The 23,240-nt window shown below is 45.8% G+C and overlaps 1 protein-coding gene across 2 annotated transcripts in view; it reads right to left on the bottom strand.

Moving 5' to 3' along the window:
* The window catches only part of ADAMTS17 (ADAM metallopeptidase with thrombospondin type 1 motif 17), a 393,159-nt gene that overhangs the window by 307,902 nt on the left and 62,017 nt on the right, over nt 1-23,240 (bottom strand). For both annotated transcript variants that reach the window (XM_043922552.1, XM_043922553.1), the window contains exons 4-5: nt 22,041-22,210; nt 40-123 (exon numbers count right to left, since the gene is read on the bottom strand). In XM_043922552.1, the coding sequence (XP_043778487.1) occupies nt 40-123; nt 22,041-22,210 (254 nt within the window). The remainder of the gene's footprint in view (nt 1-39; nt 124-22,040; nt 22,211-23,240) is intronic.

Genomic DNA, 23,240 nt, shown 5'->3' with positions numbered 1-23,240 from the left:
CTAGATGCATTTTCTGTAACTGTGCTGATGGAGACTTACAGGACGTTGTCGTAGCAGGACAAGCTTGGTAACCTGAATGTTGACTTTAATTCCAAGGCTCTGGTGCTGAAACATATTGTATACCTGTCAGGAGAGAAAAAAAGAAATGTAGAGAGATACAAATACAAAAAATTTAAAAAAATAGCAGTATCCTGAAACAAACAAAAGATACTAGATAAAAACTAAGGATATCTGAACAAACCATGGACTTGAGTTAATAATAATCAACAACATTGGCCCATTAGTTATAATAAACATATCATATTAATGTAAGATGTCAATAACAGCGGAAATTGTGTGTGGGAATTCTATGTACTATCTGTCAATTTTTTAAATAAATCTAAAACACAAAATATAAATGCATGAAATATAAATGTATTCATTTATAAATTAATGAAATATAAATTATATTCATTAAAAGTTAATTACTTAAAATTTTTTTTAAAACTGTTCTTCCAGTACAAAAAAAATCTAAATATATGATTTGCAATCATATATATATGTATGAAATTCAAATTTCAATGTTCATAGATATTTATTGGAACAAAAAATACATATATGTAAGATATATAACCCAGATTTTATTTAAAAGGCCTTCTGAGACAAAAAAATTCCCATAAATATAAATTCCTCAAAAGAAACTTGCGTAACAGGAAACTCTGGAATCACATACATGTGAGGGCATACAAGCACACATGCAAAGACCAACTGGAAATAAGCTGGTTGAAAAAAATGCATAGGATGGGTGAATTTGAAAAAAAAGAAATGGTGTCAGTTGGTTCTGGGGTTTCCTGCAGGAGGGTGAAGAGGATCTTCATGACGGGATGGGCAAAGTCCGTGCCTGTGGCCTCTGCCACACACCAATCTGCATTATCTCTAACCCTCATCACAACCCATCACGGGTGGTGTCTCCACCAACCTCGATTCAATGAAGTAAAGCCACTCACTCAAGACTATCAGTCAACTATGACCACAGTCCAAATCCAGCCTTGTCCAGCCGTAAAAGCCACATTCCTTTCTACCCGAAGTCCTCATTCTAACCAAAGTTTGTCAGTGAGATACAGTAATAGAAACACCTATGCCCCCTTAATTCTGCACCTCTTGTTGGTAGAACTTAGTTACAGGGGTCTCAACATCAAGAAATCACAGAATCCAAGGGGAAGAAGGATAGGACAAGTCAAGTAAGACAGAAGAATGAAAGTTGATGTAGACAGAAAAAAAACGCATTGGATTTGAGGACCCCCAGATCATGACAACCTCCTGAGCTCCTTCCCAGGAGAGAGCGGGATTCAGGGAGGCAGAGTGGAGGAGGTGGCAAAGGCAGAAGTATCAGACATAGAGGGGAAAGGTAAGAGCCTTTCAAATGTTCCCTTTTCTTTTAAATGAGGTAAATACTTTTGTCTCATTATGCCCTTTTCCCAATGTTCAGTTCAGTTCAGTTCAGTTGCTCAGTCGTGTCCAACTCTTTGCGACCCCATGAATCGCAGCAGCCAGGCCTCCCTGTCCATCACCAACTCCCGGAGTTTACTCAAACTCATGTCCAAGGAGTCGGTGATGCCATCCAGCCATCTCATCCTCTGTCATCCCCTTCTCCTCCTGCCCCCAATCCGTCCCAGCATCAGGGTCTTTTCCAACGAGTCAACTCTTAACACGAAGTGGCAAAAGTACTGGTGTTCCCAATGTTATTAATATATAATTGCCTTAGGTTCAGGTATACAACATGATGCTGATGCTGGGAAAGACTGAGGGCAGGAGGAGAAGGCAACAACAGAGGATGAGATGGTTGGATGGCATCACCGACTCAATGGACATGGGTTTGTGCAAACTCCGGGAGGTGGTGAAGGACAGGGAAGCCTGACGTGCTGCAGTCCACGGGGTCGCAAAGAGTCGGACACGACTGAGTGACTGAATAACAATATAACATGATGATTATATATCCTATATACCACAGTATATATAATATAGTAAATATATACATATCTGAAAATGATTACCACAAAAAGTTTAGTTCATGTGCCTCACCCCATACAGTTACAACTGTTTTTCTTGTGAAAGAACTTTTAAGACCTACTCTCTTAGCAACTCTCTGGACTTTCCTGGTGGCTCAGATGGTAAAGAATCTGTCTGCAATGTGGAAGACCCAGGTTCGATCCTTGGGTCAGAAAGATCCCCTGCAGAAGGGAATGGCAACTCACTTCAATATTCTTGCCTGGAGAATTCCATGGACAGAGGAGTCTGGCGGGCTACGGTCCATGGGGTCACAAAGAGTCAGACAAAACTGAGAGACTTTCACTCTTAGCAGCTTTCAAATATATGATACTATAGTACAGTTAACTATAGTCACCATGCTGTACATTACATCCCCAGGACTTATTTATTTTACAACTAAAAGCTGTACCTTTGACCACCTCCACCCATATCCCTACTCTCAGCCTTTGGGAACCACCAATCTGTTCTCTGTATCTATAAGTTCAGTTTGGTTTTTTTTTTTTTTTTTAGATTCCACTTATAAATGAGATCATACTGTATCTGTTTCTAACTTACTTCACTTGATTTTGAATATGCTACTTTTTTTCTGATAGACATAATCTAGAGGGAGAATTTTTCAGCAGGGGCATTAAAACTTTCTCTCCAGTACATCAGCAGCAGCATGAAGCAACGGCTGCTGCCAACAGCATGGCCACAGCTGATCCAGGCCTCGTGAAGCTGGGCACACCACTGGGCAGAGAAGCAGCAGAAACCAGGCACGCAGGGTTCAAGCATCTGTGCGACAAAGGAATTAGCTGCGTCAGGGCTTGGATTTTTCTCTTTGAAAACTATTATGAAAGCAAAACAATCTTTGTGTAATTTAATATTCTTTCCCACAAGGAAAAAGACAACATATTCAGTTCTTCTGTTCTCACTCCCTCCTTCCAAAACTTTCTCTTTCCTTAAGAACAAAATTGCAGTCATTTTTTAAATTCTGGATCATCTGTAGGCCAATTCTGAAGTCATGCCTTAGCTACCTATCCCCAAACCTGGGTGAAGAAGGGAAAAGCACATAACTTTTTCCTTGTTTTGATATTCTGAGAACCACCCAATGGCTATAAATCAAATTTTTCCAGAAATATTCAGCCTTAGGATTGGGCCCAAACTGGAAAACCTCAATTCAAAACATGAAAACTGGGAAGAATAAAAACTTTAAATTATGAGGGAGAAAATTCAAGTCACACAGTTTCAAAGCGCAATCGAAACATTGCCTGTAATAGTAACACCGGCCAAAGACATTAAAGAATACTGCAGGTTTAAAGGAACAACACAGGAAACCAGTTCTCAGGGTGTTCTGACACACCCCCTGAAAGCTGCGTTAAGAATGGAGCCTGAACGGAATGATGCAGTTTTCAGCAAGGACAGAACCATAGGGAAAAACTCCCTCCTCAGAATTGCGGGGTTTTTCCTCTCCACCTGAGGACAGCTCGGCACATTCCGTATAAGGCTCAGGTGCCGTCCTTGGAACAAATACACAAAAAAATACGTGAGCTGGAGCGGGAGAAAAGCTTGATGCTCCAGGAGCTGAGATGGAGGGCGAGACGGGGACTTGTTTAATGAGCACCGAGTTTCAGTCTTGCCAGGTAACAAAGTTCTGAGGTTTGGTTGCTCAACAGTGTGAATACATGTAACATCCTGAACTGCACACTTAGTGACTAAAATGGTAAATTCAGCTACGTGCATTTTACCAAATTAAAAGTTTTTCATTAGCAAACTTAAGGTAAGAAGCCTCATGCTCTAAAGATCTTCACTAGGAAGCCTGCAGGAAGCTACCCGCCTTGATGTGTAACCGGGAGGCCCACGTTCAGGACAGCGGGTATGGGAACCTGATCGCGGTCAAAGCATCTTGTCCCAGGGGCAGACCACGCTCCCACAAAGTCAGGCAGACATGCGCTCTCGCTCGGGGGCTGGGGCCAAGGCAGGTTGGTCAGCTGAAAATGCAGCGGCAGCCCCAGAACACAAAGCAGCAGGCCTCAGAGACGTGTAGCAAAGGCTGCCTGTCTTCCTCGCCCATGTAGAAACGCACGCTCAGGAGAGCCGTGGAGGTGGCGGTCCCATGATGTTTAGGGAGACACATGGTCGGGGAGGGAACGGCCCAGCGACCGCCTGGAGTCTGTCCCGCTCCAGCCGGCTGCGTCCTGGCGCTCTCAGAGCCCCGGCTGCATCTGCCGCATCAGCACCCTGGGAGCTGAGCCAGGGACATGCGGCCAGCAGCGCAGTGACCTGGGAACACAGGGAGGGGCAGACAGGGACAGGTGATGGGGCACCTGTGGAAGGAGCTCATCCCAAGGCTGGGTGGGAGTGCTGTTTGCAATGCCAGGCCAGTGGGGTGTGCGGGGAGGGTGCTCACAAGAGCACTACCTACCAGCACGACTCGGGGCCTTCCTAGGGACAGAGGGGACCCAGAGGGGACACACCCACATCGCCGGCTGCACCATCCAGACCCCACCCTGGAGGGGGCTGTATTCTCTAGCAGTCCCTCTGACAGGGGTCCCTGAAGCAGCAGCAACATCCCCTGGGCACATTCTGGAAACACATTCTGGAGCCCACCCCAGACCCAGTGGATCATCAGACAGCCTGGGGGGCAAGCCGTCTGCATCCACCAAGCCCCCCAGCATCCCTGGGCTGTGGGAACCAGTGATCCCTCAAACACGCCACCGGTCTCTGCTCACCAGAGAGAGGCTTGTTGTATGTTTCACATGGTAATTGAGTCAAATTGATGTCATTTTTCCTCCAAACAGAACTCGCCTGGAATGTCTCAGGTTTTCGTTCCACTCTGTGGTTGTTAAGGAAGCTAAAAACAACCAAAGCTCTGTCAAGTGGCCCCATTTTCCAGCTTGGCTGCCCAGAGCCAGGGCTTCGAGTGTCAGCACCACCTGTTTCCGTCTGCAATTTGTTCTTTAAACTATTCCTGCTGTGGTGTCACCACCACCCCCAAGCAAAGGAAAGCAAGTCACGCACATAACAAGGCACTACAGCACCTCTGGAAAATCAGCCAGATCTTCAGATCACTCAGGGCACGGGCTGCAGCTTGCTGACGGCTCAGAGATGCAGGACCGGGCCAAGTGTCTCTCTCGACACGTAACCGCACGGTAAGCGTACTTGCAACGGGGAGGGGACTGCTGGAACACACAACCCAGCGGGACCCTATCTCCCTCTCAGCCAGGAGGGAGGGATCTTTGAAGACACCACGGAGCCCTGCAGCAGCTTTCCAGCTGACTCACAGCAAAGCTGAGCGCCGGGGCCCCACGCCCCGCCCTCCCGTCACCCACAGAAGCACCTCCCCCACTGCCTCCCGGATGCGAGGATGACCCTGCCGGCCGGCTCCTTATGTCAGGGTGATGCCTTCCCTTATCAGCAGAGGGTCAGCCATCACAGAGGTGTCCTCAGCTGCCCTGGTCACTTGCTATCACCTGGGTCTTTGTGTAGCATTTTTAAAATTTGCACAAATTTCACTAAGCTGTCTGTTGGGGACTCTCTGTTGGTGCTACCACATGAGCTCCATGAGGATGGGAAGTGCCGTGGTCCCTACTTGATTCCTAGAAAAGTCCCCAGCACATATTAGGTACCCAGTAAAAATATAACTGAACGGAATTACTGAGTGTATCTCATTTTATTTTTTTATAGTGGCAAAATATACACAGGGTTTCCCAGGTGGTGCTGGTGGTAAAGAATCCACCCGCCAACGCAGGAGATGCAAGTGGGTTCAATCCCTGGGTCAGGGAGACTCCCTGGAGGAGGAAAGGACAACCCACTCTAGTATTCTTACCTGGAAAATTCCATAAACAGAGGAGCCTGGCAGGCTACAGCCCATGGGGTCGCAAAAAAAGTCGGACATGACCGAGCAACTGAACGCACACACAGCACACACAAAATACATATAACATAAAATTTACCGTCTTAACCATTGTTAAGTACACAGTTCAGTGGCGTTAAATGCACTGTCATTATTGTGCTACCATCACTACATCCATCTTCACAGTTTTTTTGTCTTCCAAACTGAACCTCTGCACCTATGAAACAACTCATTCCCCTCTCCCCTTAGTCCTGGCAACCACCACTACTTTCTGTCTCTATAAATATGACTATACCAGGCACCTCTTATGAGTGGAATCATACAGAACCTGTCTTTTCGTGATTGGCTTATTTCCTTAACATAATGTAATCAAGGTTCACCTACATCATAGCACGTGTCAGAGTTTCTTTCCTTCTTAAATCTGAATAATATTGTTATGTATGTGTGTATCTACATACACACACACGTTTTTGTTTATCCTCCAATGGATATTTAGGTTTGTGAATTATTTATGAATAATGCTGTCATGAACAAATAAATATCTCTTAGAGACCCTGCTTTCATTTTGTGTATATACCCCAAAGCGGAACCACAGAATCATGTATCTTGTGAGTGAACCTCTTTTATGCTCTGGCCTGTGTAGAGTCTGGACACTTTGCTGGGATTTTAAAAATTTTTCTCTTTTGGCTAAGGATGCTGTTTTCATTGGGGAAAGCTCCCTCACTGGGTGAGCTCTGGATGAAGGAAGGAACCCTCTCTCTACTGCAGAAACCAAAACAGGTGAAAACTCACTCTGCCTGCCACAGAAGCCTTGGCTGGGCGCCAGCAGTGAAGAGATGGCCGCAGGACACACAGTGGCTCTAGGACGACAGCCACATTCGTGCAAGAGCTCAGCCTGCTCTCTCCTGCTGGCCTCCCTCCCTGCAGCCTCCTGCCGCTCACCTTCCCCCAACTCTGATGCTGGTGACCCGGCCTCCCTTTTGGTCCTGGGCTCCTCGGTACACACCTCCTAACACAATTCCTCCTCTGCTTCAGTTAGCCCAGGTGCAGTTCTTCTCAGCTCAGTTCAGTTACTCAGTCATGTCCGACTCTTTGCAACCCCATGGACTGCAGCACGCCAGGCTTCCCTGTCCATCACCAACTCCCAGAGTTTACCCAAACTCATGTCCATTGAGTCGGTGATGCCATCCAACCATCTCATCTTCTGTTGTCCCCTTCTCCTCCCGCCTTCAATCTTCCCCAGCATCAGGGTCTTTTCCAATGAGTCACCTCTTCACAGCAGGTGGCCAAAGTATTGGAGTTTCAGCTTCAGCATCTGTCCTTCCAATGAATATTCAGGACTGATTTCCTTTAGGAGGGACTGGTTGGATCTTCTTGCAGCCCAAGGGACTCTCAACAGTCTTCTCCAATACCACAGTCCAAAAGCACCAATTCTTTGGTGCACAGCTTTCTTTATGGTTCAACTCTCACATCCATACATGACTATTGGAAAAACCATAGCTTTGACTAGACTAGACAGACCTTTGTTGGCAAAGTAATGTCTCTGCTTTTTAATAAGCTATCTAGGTTGGTTATAGCTTTCCTTCTAAGCAGCAAGCAGTTTCTTCTGCTTACAGTCAAAACCTTTGGCTGAGCCATGCCCACTCCTCTCTGGGTCACAGAGCTTCTTTCTTCCCTGTTTTAAATGGGACCACTCTGCCTGATGCCAGGCTTGTTTCATTACCTCTTCTATGCTTCACAAGTCCTCAAGAACAACCAAAGTGGTTCTGTTCTCATCCTTTCTTCTGGTTCTCTATAGACTGACTCAACAGGACTCAGAAGTGAATTCATTTGTGGCAGCCGAGCATGCTCTCAGAACAGTTCTTGCCCACTGCACTTGTTTTATCAGCTCCATCTTGATACCTCCTCCCTGAAGGACAAGGTGTGAGCTGGGAAGAGAGATAGGGCTGAAAGGGACCACCCACAGAACAGGATGGGAGGTGTAAATATGTAATTGTATTTATGTAGAAACACTTCCTGCCAGAGTTTAGGACACCACATCTGTGTGATATGCTTAGAATACAAAAGACTTTTCAGAAGTAAATTAATCGAGGAATTAGAAAGGGAAAGCCAGTGTTGACACAACTTCAGTGCTAAATCCTTTGCACAGGATGTTAGAAAATGGTATTAATCACTCATTTATGAGTTCACAATGCCACAAAAATTTCTTAATCATCTATACATGTACAAGGTGCTGGGGAAACAACAATGTAGGCATACACACAGCCCTACCTTAATGAGCTTATAGATGGCATAAACAGCAGGGTGGGTTTTTTAAAAATTCTGTAAAATATGCATTATATGAAATTTACATCTTTAAGTGTATGGTTTAGAGGCATTCAGTACACTCACACTGTTGTGGAACAGTCACTATTTTCCATCTATAGAACATTTTCACCTTCTCCAGTTGAAACTCTGCAGCTCTTAAACACTCCCTGCCCCGCCGGAGCCCCTGGTAACCACCATTCTGCTTTCTGTCTCTGTGAATTTGACTACTCCAGGGACCTCGCATGAGTGTAATCATACAGTGTTTGGACAGTATACTTTTGTGACTGGATTATTTCATTTAACAAAATGTTCTGAAGGTTCATCCATGTTGTAGCATGATCAGAATTTCCTTCCTTTTTTAAGCTGAATGATAATTGAGTGCATATACCATATTTTGTAAATCCCTAAAGAGATGGGACTACCAGACCATCTTACCTGTCTCCTAAAGAACCTGACCCCTAATGAATGTGGGTCAAGAAGCAACAGTTAGAGCCTTACCTGGAACAAATAACTGGTTCAAAATTGGGAAAGGAGTATGACAAGGCTGTACACTCCCCCTATTTAACTTCTATGCAGAGTACATCATGCAAAATGCTGGGCTTGATGAATCACAAGCGCTAGAATCAAGAGTGCTGGGAGAAACATCAACAACTTCAGATATGCAAATGATACCACTCTAAAGGCAGAAAGTGAAGAGGAACTAAAGAGCCTCTTGATGAGGGTGAAAGAGGAGAGTGAAAAAGCTGGCTTAAAAGTCAACATTCAAAAAACAAAGATCATGGCGTTTAGTTCCATCACTTTATGGCAAATAGATGGGGAAACAGTGGCAGATTTTATTTTGGGCAGGGCTCCAAAATCACTGGGGATGGTGACTGCAGCTATGATATTAAAAGATGCATGCTCCTTGGAAAGAAAGCAATGACAAACCTAGACAACATATTAAAAAGCAAAGGTGTCACTTTGCCAACAAAAGTCTGTATAGTCAAAGCTATGGTTTTTCCAGGAATCATGTATGGATGTGAGGCTGGACATAAAGAAGACTGAGCATTGGAGAATTAATACTTTTGAACTATGATGCTGGAGAACACTCTTGAGAGTCCCTTGGGCAGCAAGAAGATCACACCAGTCTATTCTAAAGGAAATCATCCCTAAATAGTCATTGGAAGGACTGATGCTGAAACGCTAATATTCTGACCACTTGATGCAAAGAGCTGACTCATTCGGCTGAGTCTGGGAAAAAGACTCTGAGTCTGGGAAAGACTAAAGACAGAAGGAGAAGAGGGTAGCAGAGGATGAGATAGTTAGCATCATCGACTCAACGGACATGAATTTAAGCAAACTCTGGGAGATAGTGACGTACAGTGAAGCCTGTGCGGCAGTCCCTGGGGTTGCAAAGAGTTAGACGCACCTTAGCAACTGAACAACAACCACCACAACAACCACATTTGTCTACCTATTCATCCTTCAGTGGACACTGAGTTACTTTCTCCTTTTGACTATGCTGAATAATGCTGCTATGAGTGTGGGTGTACAAGTTCATGACCTTGCTTTCATTTCTTTTTGGTTTATACTCAGAAGTGGATCATATTATACCTTCTATTTTCTTAAGAACTATCACGCTGTTTTCCAAAGGAATTACGCCATTTTATGGTCCCAAGAAAAGTACACAAGGCTGCCCATTTCTCCACATCCTTGTCAACACCTATTATTTTACGTTGTTTTAATAATAGCATTTTAATGGGAGTGATGTAATATCTCACTGTGGTTTAGATTTGCATTTCCCTAATGATCAGTGACACTGAATATCTTTTCATATGATTACTGGCCATTTGTGTATCTTCTTGGAGAAATGTCTATTTAAGTACATTTTAAAATGAGGTTGTTTGGTTTTCATTGTTGTTGAAATCTCTGTATATCCTGGATATTATCAGATATGTAATTTGTAAATATTTTCTCCCATTTTGTGCTCTGACTTTTTACTTTGTTGATAGTGTCCTTTGGTGTACAAAAGTTTTAATATTTGGTGAAGACAAATCTACCTGCTTTTTTATGTTGTTGACTGTGCCTTTGGTATAATATTCAAAAAATTATTACTAAACGAATGTCATGAAGTTTTCCCTTTTCTTCTAGGATTTTTATAGTTTTTAGCTCTTACATTCATGTCGTTAACCCAATTCGAATTAATTTTTGTATACGATATTAGGTAAGGGTCCAACTTCATTCTTCTGCATGAACATAAACAGCCTTGCTATTACCATCTGTTCAAAGGGCTATCATGTTCCCACTGAATGGTCTTTGTAGTCTTGTTGAAAAGCATTTGACTACCTATGTCAGAGCATATTTCTGGGCTCTGTATTCTATCCCATCCATCTGCATGTTTGTCTTTATGCCAGTATCACAGTTTTTTGAGTACTATTGTTGCTCAGTTGCTAAGTTGTGTCCCACTCTTTGCAACCCCACGGACTGCACCATGCCAGGCTCCCCTGTCCTTCACTATCCCACAGAGCTTGCTCAAACTCATGTCCATTGAGTCAGTGAAGTCATCCAAGCACCTCATTTTCTGTTGCCCCCTTTCCTCTTGCCCTCAATTTTTCCCAGCATCAGGGTCTTTTACAATGAGTCAGCTCTTTGCATCAGGTGACCAAATTATTGTCAATTATTAACCAATTATCATCGTCATCAGTCTTTCCAATAAATATTTAGGATTGATTTCTGTTTCCTTTGTAGTATTTTGAAATCAGGAAATATAAGTCTTTCAACTTTGTTTTTCTTTCCAAGATTGTTTTGGCTGTTCAGGGTCTCTTGAGATACTGTGCAAATTTTAGAACGAATTTCTCAATTTCTGCAAGGAAAAATGTTGTTAGGATTTTGCTAGTGACTGCATTGAGTCTGTACATTGCTTTGGGCAATATTGACATCTTAATGATAAAACTTCCAATTCACGAACATCAGTATTTCCATTTATTTATGTATTCTGTATTTCTTACATCAATGTTTTATAGGTTTTAGTGTACAAATTTTTCACCTCTTTGATTAATATGTTAAGTATTTTATTCTTTTTCACATTTTTGCAAATGGAATTGTTTTCTTAATTTCTTTTTCAGATTGTTCAATTTTGGGTACAAAAATATCACTGTTTTGTGTGTATTGGTTATGTACCCTGCTAATTTGCTAGATTATTTTATTAGTTCTAATTTTTGTGTCTTAGTACTTCATGATTTTCTATAGGGCTCATGCTATCTATAAACATATAATTTTACTTCTTCCTTTCCTAATTGGATGCCTTTTATTTCTTTTACTTGATTAACTGCTCTGGCTATGACTTCCAGTATTACATAGCACAGAAGCAGTGAAAGAAATCATCCTTGCCTTGTTCTTGATCTTAGAGGAAAAGCTTTCAATCCATCACCCTTGAGTATGACATTCACTAAGGGTTTTTCATATATGGCTTTTATGATGTTGAGGTAGCTTCCTTTTATTCCTATTTGCTGAATTTTTTTTATCATGAGATAAGATGGATTTTAGCAAATAGTTTTCTTTTTTCCATCAACTGAGATGATTATTTGTTTTTTTCCTTCCTTTAGTTAATGTGGTATATTATGGTGCTCAATTTTGTATGTTGAACCATCCTTGAATTCCAGAAATAAATCCCACATTGTCATGGTGCATGATATGATTTTGGTTTGCTAGTATCTTGTTGAGAATGTTTGCAATAATATTCAAAAGGGAAATTTTTTCCTTATTCATAAGGCACTATAGCACTCTTAGAGTGTCTTGATCTGGCTTTCATTAAAGGGCAATGCTATCCTCATAGAAAAAAGAAAGCATTTTTGCCTTTTCAGTTTATTAGAAGAGTTTGAGGAGGATTAATTAATTAGTTCTCCTCTAAATGTATGGTATAATTTACCAGTTAAGCTGTCAGATTCATGGCTTTCCTTTGTCAGGAGATTATCCATTACTGATTTGATATCCTTATTAGTTACAGGTCGACTCAGATTCTCTTTGTCTTTGTGATTAAGGCTTGGTGAGCTTTGTGTTTCTAGGTATTTGTCTAGTTCATCTAGGTTAGCTAATTAGATAGTGTACAGTGGCTCACTGTATCCTCTTGTAACTCATTTTGGTTCTACAGAATTGAAAGTCATGTCCCTGCATTCATTTCTGATTTTAATAATTCAAGATTTTTTACTAATCAGTTTGCTGTTGTTGAGTCATTAAGTTATGTCCAACTCTTTGTGACCCCATGGACTGCAGCACACCAGGCTCCTCTGTCCTTCACTATCTTGTGGAGTTTGCTCAAATTCATTTCCATGGAGTCAGTGATGCTATATAACCATCTCATTCCCAGCATCAGGGTCTTTTTGAATGAGTTGGCTCTCTGCACAAGGTGGCTAAAATATTGGAATTGCAGCTTCAGCATGAAGCTTCAGTCCTCCTAATGAATACTGATTGATTTCCTTTAGGTTTGATCTTGCAGTCCAAGGGACTTTCAAAAGTCTTCTCCAGTACCACAATTCAAAAGCATCAACTCTTTGGCACTCAGACTTCTTTATGGTCCAGCTCTCATATCTCTATATGACTACCAGAAAAACCATAGCTTAGACTGTGCAGACCTTTGTCAGCTTTGACTACAGTGAAGAACAGGGAAGCCTGGTGTGCTACTGTCCATGGGGCTGGCAAAGAGCTGGACACGATTTGACGACTGAACAACAACAATCTTTGTTGGCAAAGTAAAGTCTGTGCTTTTTAATATGCTGCCTAGGTTTGTCATCACTTTCCTTCCAAGGAGCAAGCGTCTTTTGATTTCATGGCTGCAGTCACCATCTGCAGTGATTTTGGAGCCCAAGAAAATAAAATCTGTCACTGCTTCCACTTCCCCCCTTCTATTTGCCATGAAGTGATGGGACCAGATGCCATGATCGTAGTTACTGAATTCACTTTTTCACTCTCCTCTTTCACCCTCATCAAGAGGCTCTTGAGTTCCTCTTCACTTTCTGCCATTAGAGGGGTATCATCTGCATATCTGAGGTCATTGACATTTCTCTTGGCAATCTTGATTCCAGCTTGTGATTCATCTAGCCCTGCATTTTGCATGATGTTCTCTGCATAGAAGTTAAATAAACAGTGTGACAATATGCAGTCTTTCCATACTCCTTTACCAATTTAGAACCAGTCAGTTGTTCTGTCTGGTTCTAACTGTTACTTCTTGACTTGAATAGAGGTTTCTCAGGAGACAGGTAAGATGGTCTGGTATTCCCATCTCTTTAAGCATTTTCCACAGTTTGTTGTGATCCACATAGTCAAAGGTTTACTGTAGTCAATGAAGCAGAAGTAGATGTTTTTCTGGAATTACCTTGCTTTCTCTATGATCCAATGAGTGTTGGCAATTGGTTTCTGGTTCCTCTGACTCTTAAATGCAGCTTCTACATCTGGAAGTTCCCAACTGATGTATTACTGAAGCCTAGCTCTAAGGATTTTGTGCATATCCTTGCTAGTGTGTGAAATGAGTGCAGCTGTACAACAGTCTGAACATTCTTTGGGACTGGCATGAAAAGTGACCTTTTCCAGTCCTGTGGCGACTGCTGAGTTTTCCACATTTGCTGACAAATTTACAAAGCACCAACTCTTTGGCACTCAGACTTCTGAGTGTTGAGTGCAACACTTTAACAACATTCTCTTTTAGGATTTTAAATCCTAAGGTGCTGAGTGCAGCACTTTAACAGCATACTCTTTCAGGATTTTAAATAATTCAGCTGGAATACCATCACCTCCACTAGCTTTGTTCATAGTAAAGCTTCCTAAGGGAAGCTTTTTTTTTTCACTTGACTTCACACTCTAGGATGTCTGGCTCTAGGGGAGTGACCACACCATTGTGGTTATCCAGTTCATTAAGACCTCTTTTGTAAAGTTCTTCTGTGTATTCTTGCTGTCTCTCCTCACACTTTTCTGATTCTGTTAGGTCCTTACTGTTTCTGTCCTTTATCATGCCCATCCTTGTATGAAACGTTCCCTTGATATCTCCTATTTTCTTGAAGAGATTATCTAGTCTTTCCCACTCTGTTTTTTCCCTTTATTTCCTTGCATTGCTCATTTAAGAAGGCCTCCTTATCTCTCCTGGCTATTCTCTGAAACTCTGCTAAAGATTTAATCAGTCTAGCTGAAGTTTTATTGATTTTGTCAGTTTTTCTGAAGACTCAGTCCTTGGTTTTACTGATTTATCTATTGTTTTTCTATTCTTTATTTATTTCTGCTCTAATCTTCCCTTCCTTTTGCTAGACTTGAGCTTCGTTTGCTCTTCTAGCTCCCTTAAGGTGTAAAGTTAGGTTATTAATTTGAGATCTTTTTTTAAAAAAGTAAGCATTTTACAGCTATACATTTCCTTCTGAGTACTGCTTCCATTGTTTTCCATAAGTTTTGGTTTGTTGCATTTTCATTTTAACTCAGCCTCATGCATTTTCTCATTTCCCCTGTGATTTCTCCCTTGACCCACTGGTTGTACAAGAGTGTGTTGTTTAATTTCCACATATTTGTGAATTCTCCAATTTTCCTTCTGTTACTGATTTCTAACTTAATCCCACTGTGGTTAAAGAAGATACTTTGTATGATAATTTTTAAATCTGTGGAGACAACCTGTGAATATATTCAGTATATCCTGGAGGATGTCCCATGTGCATTTGAAAAAAAGGAATATCCTGCTATTGTTGGGTAGTGTTCTGTATATCTTGTTAGATCTAGTTGCCTTATTGTGTTGTTCAAGTCCTCTATTTCCTCACTTATCTTCTGTCTAGTTTTCCTATTCACTACTAATAGTGTGTGTGTGTGTGTGTGTATGTGTGTGTGGAAGGGGAGAGCTGAAGTGTCTATTATTACAGAAAACTGCAGACCTGTCACTACAATTCTATAAAGTTTTTGTTTCATATATTATAATGATCTGTTATTAGGTACATAAATACTTATAACTGTTCCATATTCTTGCTGTATTGAATCTTTTATTATATACAAGATATCTTTGTCTCTTGTAACTTTTTCTGACTAAAGTCTATATTGTATCATATTAGTATAACCACTCCTGATCTCTACAGTTACTATCTGCATGGACTATCTTTTTTATTCTTTTGCTTTTGATTTATTTGTGTCTTAATGTAAAGTCAGCCTCTTATACACATTGGAGCATTTCTTAGATCCATTCTACTAAACTGTCTTTAAAAACAAAACAAAATAATTTTTTTATTTTGTGCTGGAGTATAGCTGATTAACAAGCAATGTTGCAATAGTTTTAGGTGAACAGGAAGGGACTCAGCCATACATATACATGTATCCATTCTTCCCCAAACTCAATCTGTCTTTCGACTGGAGAGTTTAACCTATAATTTAAGATAATTACTGACAAGGAGGGACTTCCTTCTGCACTTTGCTATTTGTTTTCTATGTGTTTTATAGCTTTTTCGGGTGCTCATTTCCTGCATTAGTGATTTTTTTTTTGCATGTTTCATTTTTTATGGTGAAATTTTTAAATTCCCTTCTCATTTCCTTTTGGGTACATTTTATAGCTATTTTCTTTGTGATTACTATGAGCATTATATTTAACATCCTAAAGTCATACCATTCTGATTTTATACCAGTCTAAATTCAATAGCACACAGAAACTCTGCAACAAGATGGTTTTTTAAAAAGCAAAAAAAAAAAAAAATACGGAATTATAAATCAAGACAAGAACCACCAAGGAAAAAGCAGACTGCTATGATAAAGAAAACAGGTGGCCTTTTCAGAGAAGTCAGCAAGGAGGGTCTCTCTAAGGGGACATTCACACGGAGACATAAAAGACAGAGGAGTCAACTCTGTATAAAGTGGGGCAAAGAACATTCCTGACAAAGAGATACTACAAGTCAGAGAGGAGCCCACAGGGGTCCCCGAGAAACGGTGGTGCATGGGGCAGGAGCTCATGCCGGCATGGAGCAGGGAGTGAAGCCCGCGAGAAGCAGGTGGGCCCCGGCCACACAGCCTGGGAAGGCAGAGGGGGAAGAGTTCCACATCCGCCACAAGGGAAGCCACAGAGCGCCTCAGAGCTCCTAGCGACAACGTCCTAATTCTGTCGGAAGAAGATCCTTCTGGCCATTCTGTAGCAAGGATACAAGAGGGAAGACAATGGAAGTGAGGAGCCCAGGAAGAATAGCCCTGCAGTTGTCGAGATAAAAAACAATGGCGGTCAGTCCAGAGTAGAGATGGAAAGAAAGGGCAGATCTGAGGGATGACCAGGTGGGACAGGGAACCCTCAGCCCAGGTTTGAGACCTCACCCTGTGAGGCACTCACTGGCTCTGCACCCCAAACTCCCCACAAGCCTCTATTTTCTTCTCTGTAAAATGAGAATGAGGAAATCTACCAAGGATGAGGAGGAAGTGACATGAAATCATGAAGCTTCCGTCTGGACTAGTCAATGCGCCATGAACACCCTTCCTTCCTCTCAAACATGGGCCATCAGACTACTGATTGATGTAGACCTAATTCATGACAACCCTGCGATGCTATGAAAACTGTGAGTACTTGACACCAAACTCCCAAACCCTGCCAACTGTGGGTGGGCTATCACACACCCAGGCCCCACAAGCCCCCTGGCCTGACTCGGGGACAGGGACTTGTCTGGGTTTAGCCCCTGTGGTCAGAGTGGCACGTAGGAGTTGGGTCAGTCCCCTGCCCACAGAGACCCAAGTGGGAGGGCGGGCAGGGGGGTGGGCACTTGGACATCAGCACCAGATGGTACTGGAGAGAAACCGATGGAACAAAGGCAGCAACCTCTCCAGCAGATTTCCTTCCAAATCCAGAGGAGCGAAGGAGACAGAGCTGTTTTAACCCTACACGCCCACAGAAAACACGGTCCACCAGGATAGAGAGGGCGGGCTGGCCTTCCCTTCCTGCCGGCTGCACCCGAAGGCCTTGTCTAGTGACACAGCTCCTCAGTCCAGCCACCACCCTTCCCTGGCATCCCAGCTTAGAGATGATCTTACTGGGGATCTTACTGATCCCCTTTCTGAAACAGTTATGGGCAGGACAGACAGAATTCTTTGTATTTTTAACACTAGCGTTTGAGAAATTGAAGGATGCTGGAGGTGGTGGAGGGTGGCCTTGTTTAAAGCAAGGTACATTGTCTGAATGCGACTGGTTCTTAACTATTCCAAACAGCAAGTCACAGAGCAACAGAAACGGGTTGCTGGTGGTGAGAATCGGTGCAAGCAGGTCGGGTGCTCTGCGTCTACTTGTTTTCTGGCCTCGTCAGACCAGCCAAGAAACTCCAAGAAGCAGATGACTGAGGGGCTAAGTGTCAGTGTTCAAATGCCATGTGCCCTGCACCAAAGTGGCAAGCCCTTCCCAGGCAGGCCTCATTAAGAAACATCTAAATCCCAAACGAATGTAGTTGGCCCAGATTTGCCCTCAAGCAGCAGGATCTGGAGCCACCAACATCTTAGTATCAGCAGCGAAGAGGCGTGAAGAGTGTCACGTTGAAGCCAAGCATCACCACCACTCAGCCTGTCTTTCCGTCCTTACAGCTCATGGGGAGATGGGCTCATGGGGAGACCAACACTCCCACACTCAACCCCTCTCCGACCTGTGCTAAATGAAACAGCGGCCCTTGTCCACATGATAAAGTTATGAAAGCAAATATCAAACTGGGAGCTTTGCCTTATTACTACTTTAGCTGTTGTAATGAATGTTTATTCCCTGGACTTGTGCCCTGGACAAAAAATAAATAAATGAGATGAAATTGCCTACAGGTGAGAGAGCCTGGTGCTCAGCCAGCCCCCGCAGCCCTCCCCTGGGCTCTGCTCCGGGCGACTGCAGCGCCGCAGCCCGTCGTTAACCAGCCGCCAGGGAGGCCAGGGCTCGTGCAAACGCAGGGCTCGGATATTTCTCAGAAATCAGGGCCAAACACCATTAAAAGCTGAAACAGGAGCAATTCCACTTCTGGGTACATACCCAAAAGAAGTGAAAGCAGGGACTCAGGCTGTACACCCACGTTCACAGCAGCATTATTCATAAGAGCCTAAAGGAGGCAGCAACCCGAACATTTATCAATGGATGAACAGACAAAATGTAATCTATCCATACGATGGAGTATTTTGCAGCCAAAAAGGAAGGAGATTCTGACACCTCCAACAACATGGACCAACCTAGAGGACATCATGCTGAGTGAAAATCAACCAGTCACAAAAGAACAAATACTCTTTGACTCCATTTGTATATGAGGTCCTTAGGGGTGTCAAATTCAAAATGGAAGGGTGGCTGTCGGGGCTGGGGGAGGGGGGAATGGGGTGTCAGTGTCTAATGAGCACAGTTTCAGTTCTGAAAGACAAAGGAATTCCGGGGACGGATGGTGACAATGGCGGTACAACAATGTGAATGTACCTAATGTTATGGAACTGCAGGCTTAAAGGGTGAGACAGAGACTTTTATGGTATGTACTTACTACCATAAATTTTAAAAACCTGGAGAAGGAAAGGAAGGAAGGAAAAAATGGAGAGGAAGGAAAGGGCGGGGGGAGGAAGGAAAGGGCAGGGGGAGAAAGGAAAGAAAAGAAGTTAATAGAATTCCTAGAGCTAATGACTTTGAAAGGGAGGGTGACCTGGTGCCTCATGGTGTGCCCGTGTCCACGGATCAGCCCTGGACCAGTGCCCCAGTGGGTCCACATCACTGGGCTTTGCAGACGAGCCTGTCCTACAGGGAGGTCTGTGGGTCCAGAGGGTAACTCACCTTCAAGACCCCACACACTGCTAAAGCAGCCTCGGCCTCGTGGCATGGCCTGTCTGTGGTGGGGGTGCGGGACAGACAGATGGAGTTTCCTGCAAATCAATATGTGTCCCCAAAGCAAGCACTGGCAAGTCAACCAGACAGAGGTCGAGGTACCAGAGTCTTGACTTCACAGTGGGCAGGAACTCTGTGGAGCTCGCCATCCCCATCAGCCCAGGGTGAGGCTTACGATCATCTATTTCCCTGTGGCTTATTACAGATGGGCCTGGCCCGACAGCCACAGCCCTGCCAATGACTGCCTGTGTGACCTGGGCCATGCCTCCAGCCTCCCTGTTCTTGGGCTGCCTCCAGCATCTCTCAGTCACTGTGGCACAGCCAGGGCCTGGCCCTTTCTGCTTCCCATGAGCTGTATATGCACTTGTCACCAGGCACAAGACGCCTGGGGCAGCTAAAGGCCCGGGGGTGGTTAAGCCCCTGCCTCACGGCTGCTCACGCAGAGGGAGCCAGCTCAAAGTGGTTCTGACGCTGCCAGTTCTGAGCTCAGAGCAGGGCTCCCACCTTAGGTCTGTCTGGGCCTACACCCCACACTTGTACCCCTCACCCACTTCCCTCTCCAAAGTCCTCCTCGACCTCGGTTCCACCCAGTGAGGCTCTTTTCTCTCCCTCAGCCAAGATCTTCAACAATGCTGTTTCTACTCCTTCACTTCCTGATCTCATCCTGGTTTGCCCCAACACAGCTTCCACCCCCAGCAATCCCTAAAGTGAGTGAAAGTGAAGTCACTCAGTCCTGTCTGACTCTTTGCAACCCCCATGGACTATAGCCTATGAGGCTCCTCTGTCCATGGGTTCTTCCAGGCAAGGGTACTGGAGTGGGTTGCCGTTTTCTTCTCCAGGGGATCTCCCCCACCCAGGGATGGAACCCAGGTCTCCCACATTGCAAGAAGATGCTTTTACCCTTTTACCATCTGAGCCACCAGGGAACCAATCCCTAAAGCTACTCCTTTGGGGCCGGCAGCAGCATCAGGCATTGTTAACCACTCCCTTCCCACACCTCTCACCTCGCTCCTTAAGGACAACCCACACCGGGTCTGCCTGCCTTCCCGCCCGGCCCTGACCCCGGAACTCCACTGTGCCTCTGCCGGCATCTTCTCTCTCCCCACTGTGCTCTGCTCAACCCGGCCAAGGCCAGCCACACCAACAGCTGCAGCCCCAGCCTCGCGCCCAGCAGCCTTAGTCCCTTCATCCACCAGGCCCACCATCCTGAGCTCCACCAGCGAACTCAAAGCTAGCTTGTCCAAACTGGAACCCTCGCTGTGTCCCCAAACACTCTTCTCCTTTTCCCATCCAGTAGCCCTGCCAACCACCCAGGCAACCAGAGCATAGCTCGGGGGTACCCTGGGTCTCTCTTGCCTTTGCCTTTCCAGGCCAGACACCCAGTCCTGTGGGTCTCTCCTCCCAGCACACCCTCCTCCCCACAGGATCATCTCCTCCACCCCCACACCCGCCCCTTAGTCCAGACGCTTTCACCTCACACGCTCCATCCCCAGTGCTCCTTCTTGCCTTTGCAACTCCAGTCCCCCCAGGTGCAGCTGTGGGGCTGTCCTTCCAGACCTTAGTCCATGCACGTTTCTGCCTCCCCTCGGGAGGCCTCACCAGCCCTCCCCATCCTGACTCTGGGCACCCACCTCATTAAGGCTGCTCCCCTCCCAGCTGCAGCCACACCAGTCCACCTGTCCTCCCCAAGATGTAGCTCCTGTGGCAGGGACCTGCCACTGCTCCCCAAATCGGGCACGCACCCTCACTTGGCTGAAGGGTCAGCTCTTTCATGATGCCCCCACACTTCGGGGTGATCACTCCCCAGACCTCCACCTGGCCCCCAGTGCTCCCTGCAGAAATGCCTACTCAAGCACAGATGCTTCGCCCATCTGTGACACCACTGCCTTCTGTGGAAAGGACCGGGTCTTTTAGGATTTGTAACTGGCACCTACCACAGTGCCAAGAGATCTTCAAAATTGCTTGTGAGGAGAGTGGATGGATGCTGGAGTAGGGATGCACACAAACATCCTTCTGTGTCTGAAGTTTGAGGTGGCCAGCAGCTCCCCACCTGCCCACCATGTGACCTTTCCCTCCTCCACCCATTCATCAAATCAGAGGAGACACAGCTCCTTCCCTGGTTCCCTCAACTAGGCAACCTCTATTCCTCTCATAGGACCAGCTCTGTTTTACACTAAAGTCGGATATTGATTCTTTGTACTAGACAGTTGGCTCCTTAGAGCAGGACTGACTGACTCAGCTTTGAGTCCTCTGAGAGGGGCCTTCATCCACAGAAAGGGTCTTGGGAGGCCTCTAGTGGGGAGCACGGGAGACTCCCATAGCCAGAGGACTCCTACCACCCGGAAGACTCTCATCACTGGGCAGATTCCCATCACCGGGTGGATTCCCACTACCAGAGGACTCTGGTCCCCGGGCGGACTCCCACACCAGGCGGACTCTCACCCTGGGCGGACTCCCAGTTCGGGCGGACTCCCACACCAGGCGGACTCTCACACCAGGCGGACTCCCACTACCAGAGGACTCCGGTCCCCAAGCAGACTCCCACACCGGGTGGACTCTCACACCGGGCAGACTCCCACTACCAGAGGACTCCGGTCCCTGGGCGGACTCCCACACCAGGCGGACTCTCGTCACCGGGTGGCCTCCCATCCCTGGAAGGACTCCCATCCCCCAGCGGACTCCCATCACCGGGCGGACTCCGGTCACCAGGCGGCCTCCCATCCCCGGGTGGACTCCCATCCCCGGGCGGACTCCCGTCACCGGGCGGACTCTCATGGCCCGGCGGACTCTGACACCGGGCGGCCTCCCATCCCCGGGCGGACTCTCATGGCCCGGCGGACTCCCACACCAGGCGGACTCCCAGCACCGGGCGGACTCCCCCACACCGGGCGGACTCCGGCACTGACCCCTCACCAGCCCGGCTCAGTACTCAGGCCTTTGCCTAGGGCGCCCCCCGCCCCCCCCCCCCTTGTGCCCCACCTGCCCAGGGGTGGCAAGTCTGCGTGTGAGCCCACCCTGGAGCCAGGAGCAGACGCCCGCGCCGCGCGCAGAGCCCTCTCCAGGGGCAAGCAGACTCACCATGTTCATGACGGTAAGGATAAACCTCTGGGCGGCCTCGGCCCCGTGGTACTGCACCATGTCGGCGTCGGCCACCACCAGCGTCTCCACCGTGTGTTCGCTGGTCAGCCGGATGGCATTCCTCCGCCGCCGCCCGTCCCGCGACGGCCGGCCCCTCCTCGGCTTCTTTTCTAGAAAACAACGGAGACGTTCGTGCAGCGCTTTGCGTGTTGGCTTCCTATCCACATGGTGAACAGGGCTCTTGCCACACCTCCCCAAGAGAACGACCAGTCTTCCCGGCCAGCGGCTGGGCCTGGCGCCCCCTGCCCTCCTCTGCCGCAGCCAAGCCTGCGCATCTGGGGCCAGATGTCACGACGGACATGCCCGTCCACCATGGCAGCGAGGAGCAGAAAGGCTGAAGACCACAGAACAGAAAACCTGTCCCTGTGGAGAATGAGGAGGACAGTCCGTGGAGGATAGGAAGCCTGGGTCGGGCAGGGAGGGTTAATGACCCAGACCCACAAGGCTTTCTGAAAGCGCCAGGACCCATTGCTGGTAACTGGGGCCAGCAAGCAAAGACCTGGAAGTGGGTGCCCCAGAGACGGAGCGGATAGTCAGGAATAAGGAGCCATTAGCAGACAAAAAAGCAGTATTTCAAAAAAAAAAACAACAAAAAACCAAAACACAATAGAAAAAAAAAAAATCACAGGACACACATTGAGGCCAAGATTTGAGTTTGCTGTTTCCTCACCACAGGGAAGGGCTATTAGTAAACAGTGAGTAACCCTCTGCTGACTCTTCAGATCAGTTGACTTCCTAGAAGACCTTACTTTGCTAAACAGCTGTGGTTACTACTCTTGAGTCCCACATCAGAACATCTGGACGCTTAAAGCCGCCATGTAAGGACTGACATACAGATTTGTGGGTGCAAACACCTCTGACCAATATCAAAGGCTGATGTCAATAACATGCGCTTTCAGGATCCGAATGTGAATAGAAAGGCAGTTCCTTAATTTGATAGCTATTATTTCCATTTTTACATCAGCCCACATGGAAGCCTTTCTTTGGGATTGGAATGAAAGTCTTCTGTGTGGGCTGATATAAAAATGGAAATAATAGCTATCAAATTAAGGAACTGCTTTTCTTTCTCTCCTTAGAAGAAAAGTTATGACCAACCTAGACAGCTTTTTAAAAAACAGAGACATTACTTTGCCAACAAAG

Source organism: Cervus elaphus, chromosome 13, assembly GCF_910594005.1.
Source record: "Cervus elaphus chromosome 13, mCerEla1.1, whole genome shotgun sequence".
Lineage (NCBI taxonomy): Eukaryota > Metazoa > Chordata > Mammalia > Artiodactyla > Cervidae > Cervus > Cervus elaphus.
The sequence above is the reverse complement of the archived record's forward strand: the minus strand, read 5'-3'. Positions and strand labels throughout refer to the sequence as shown.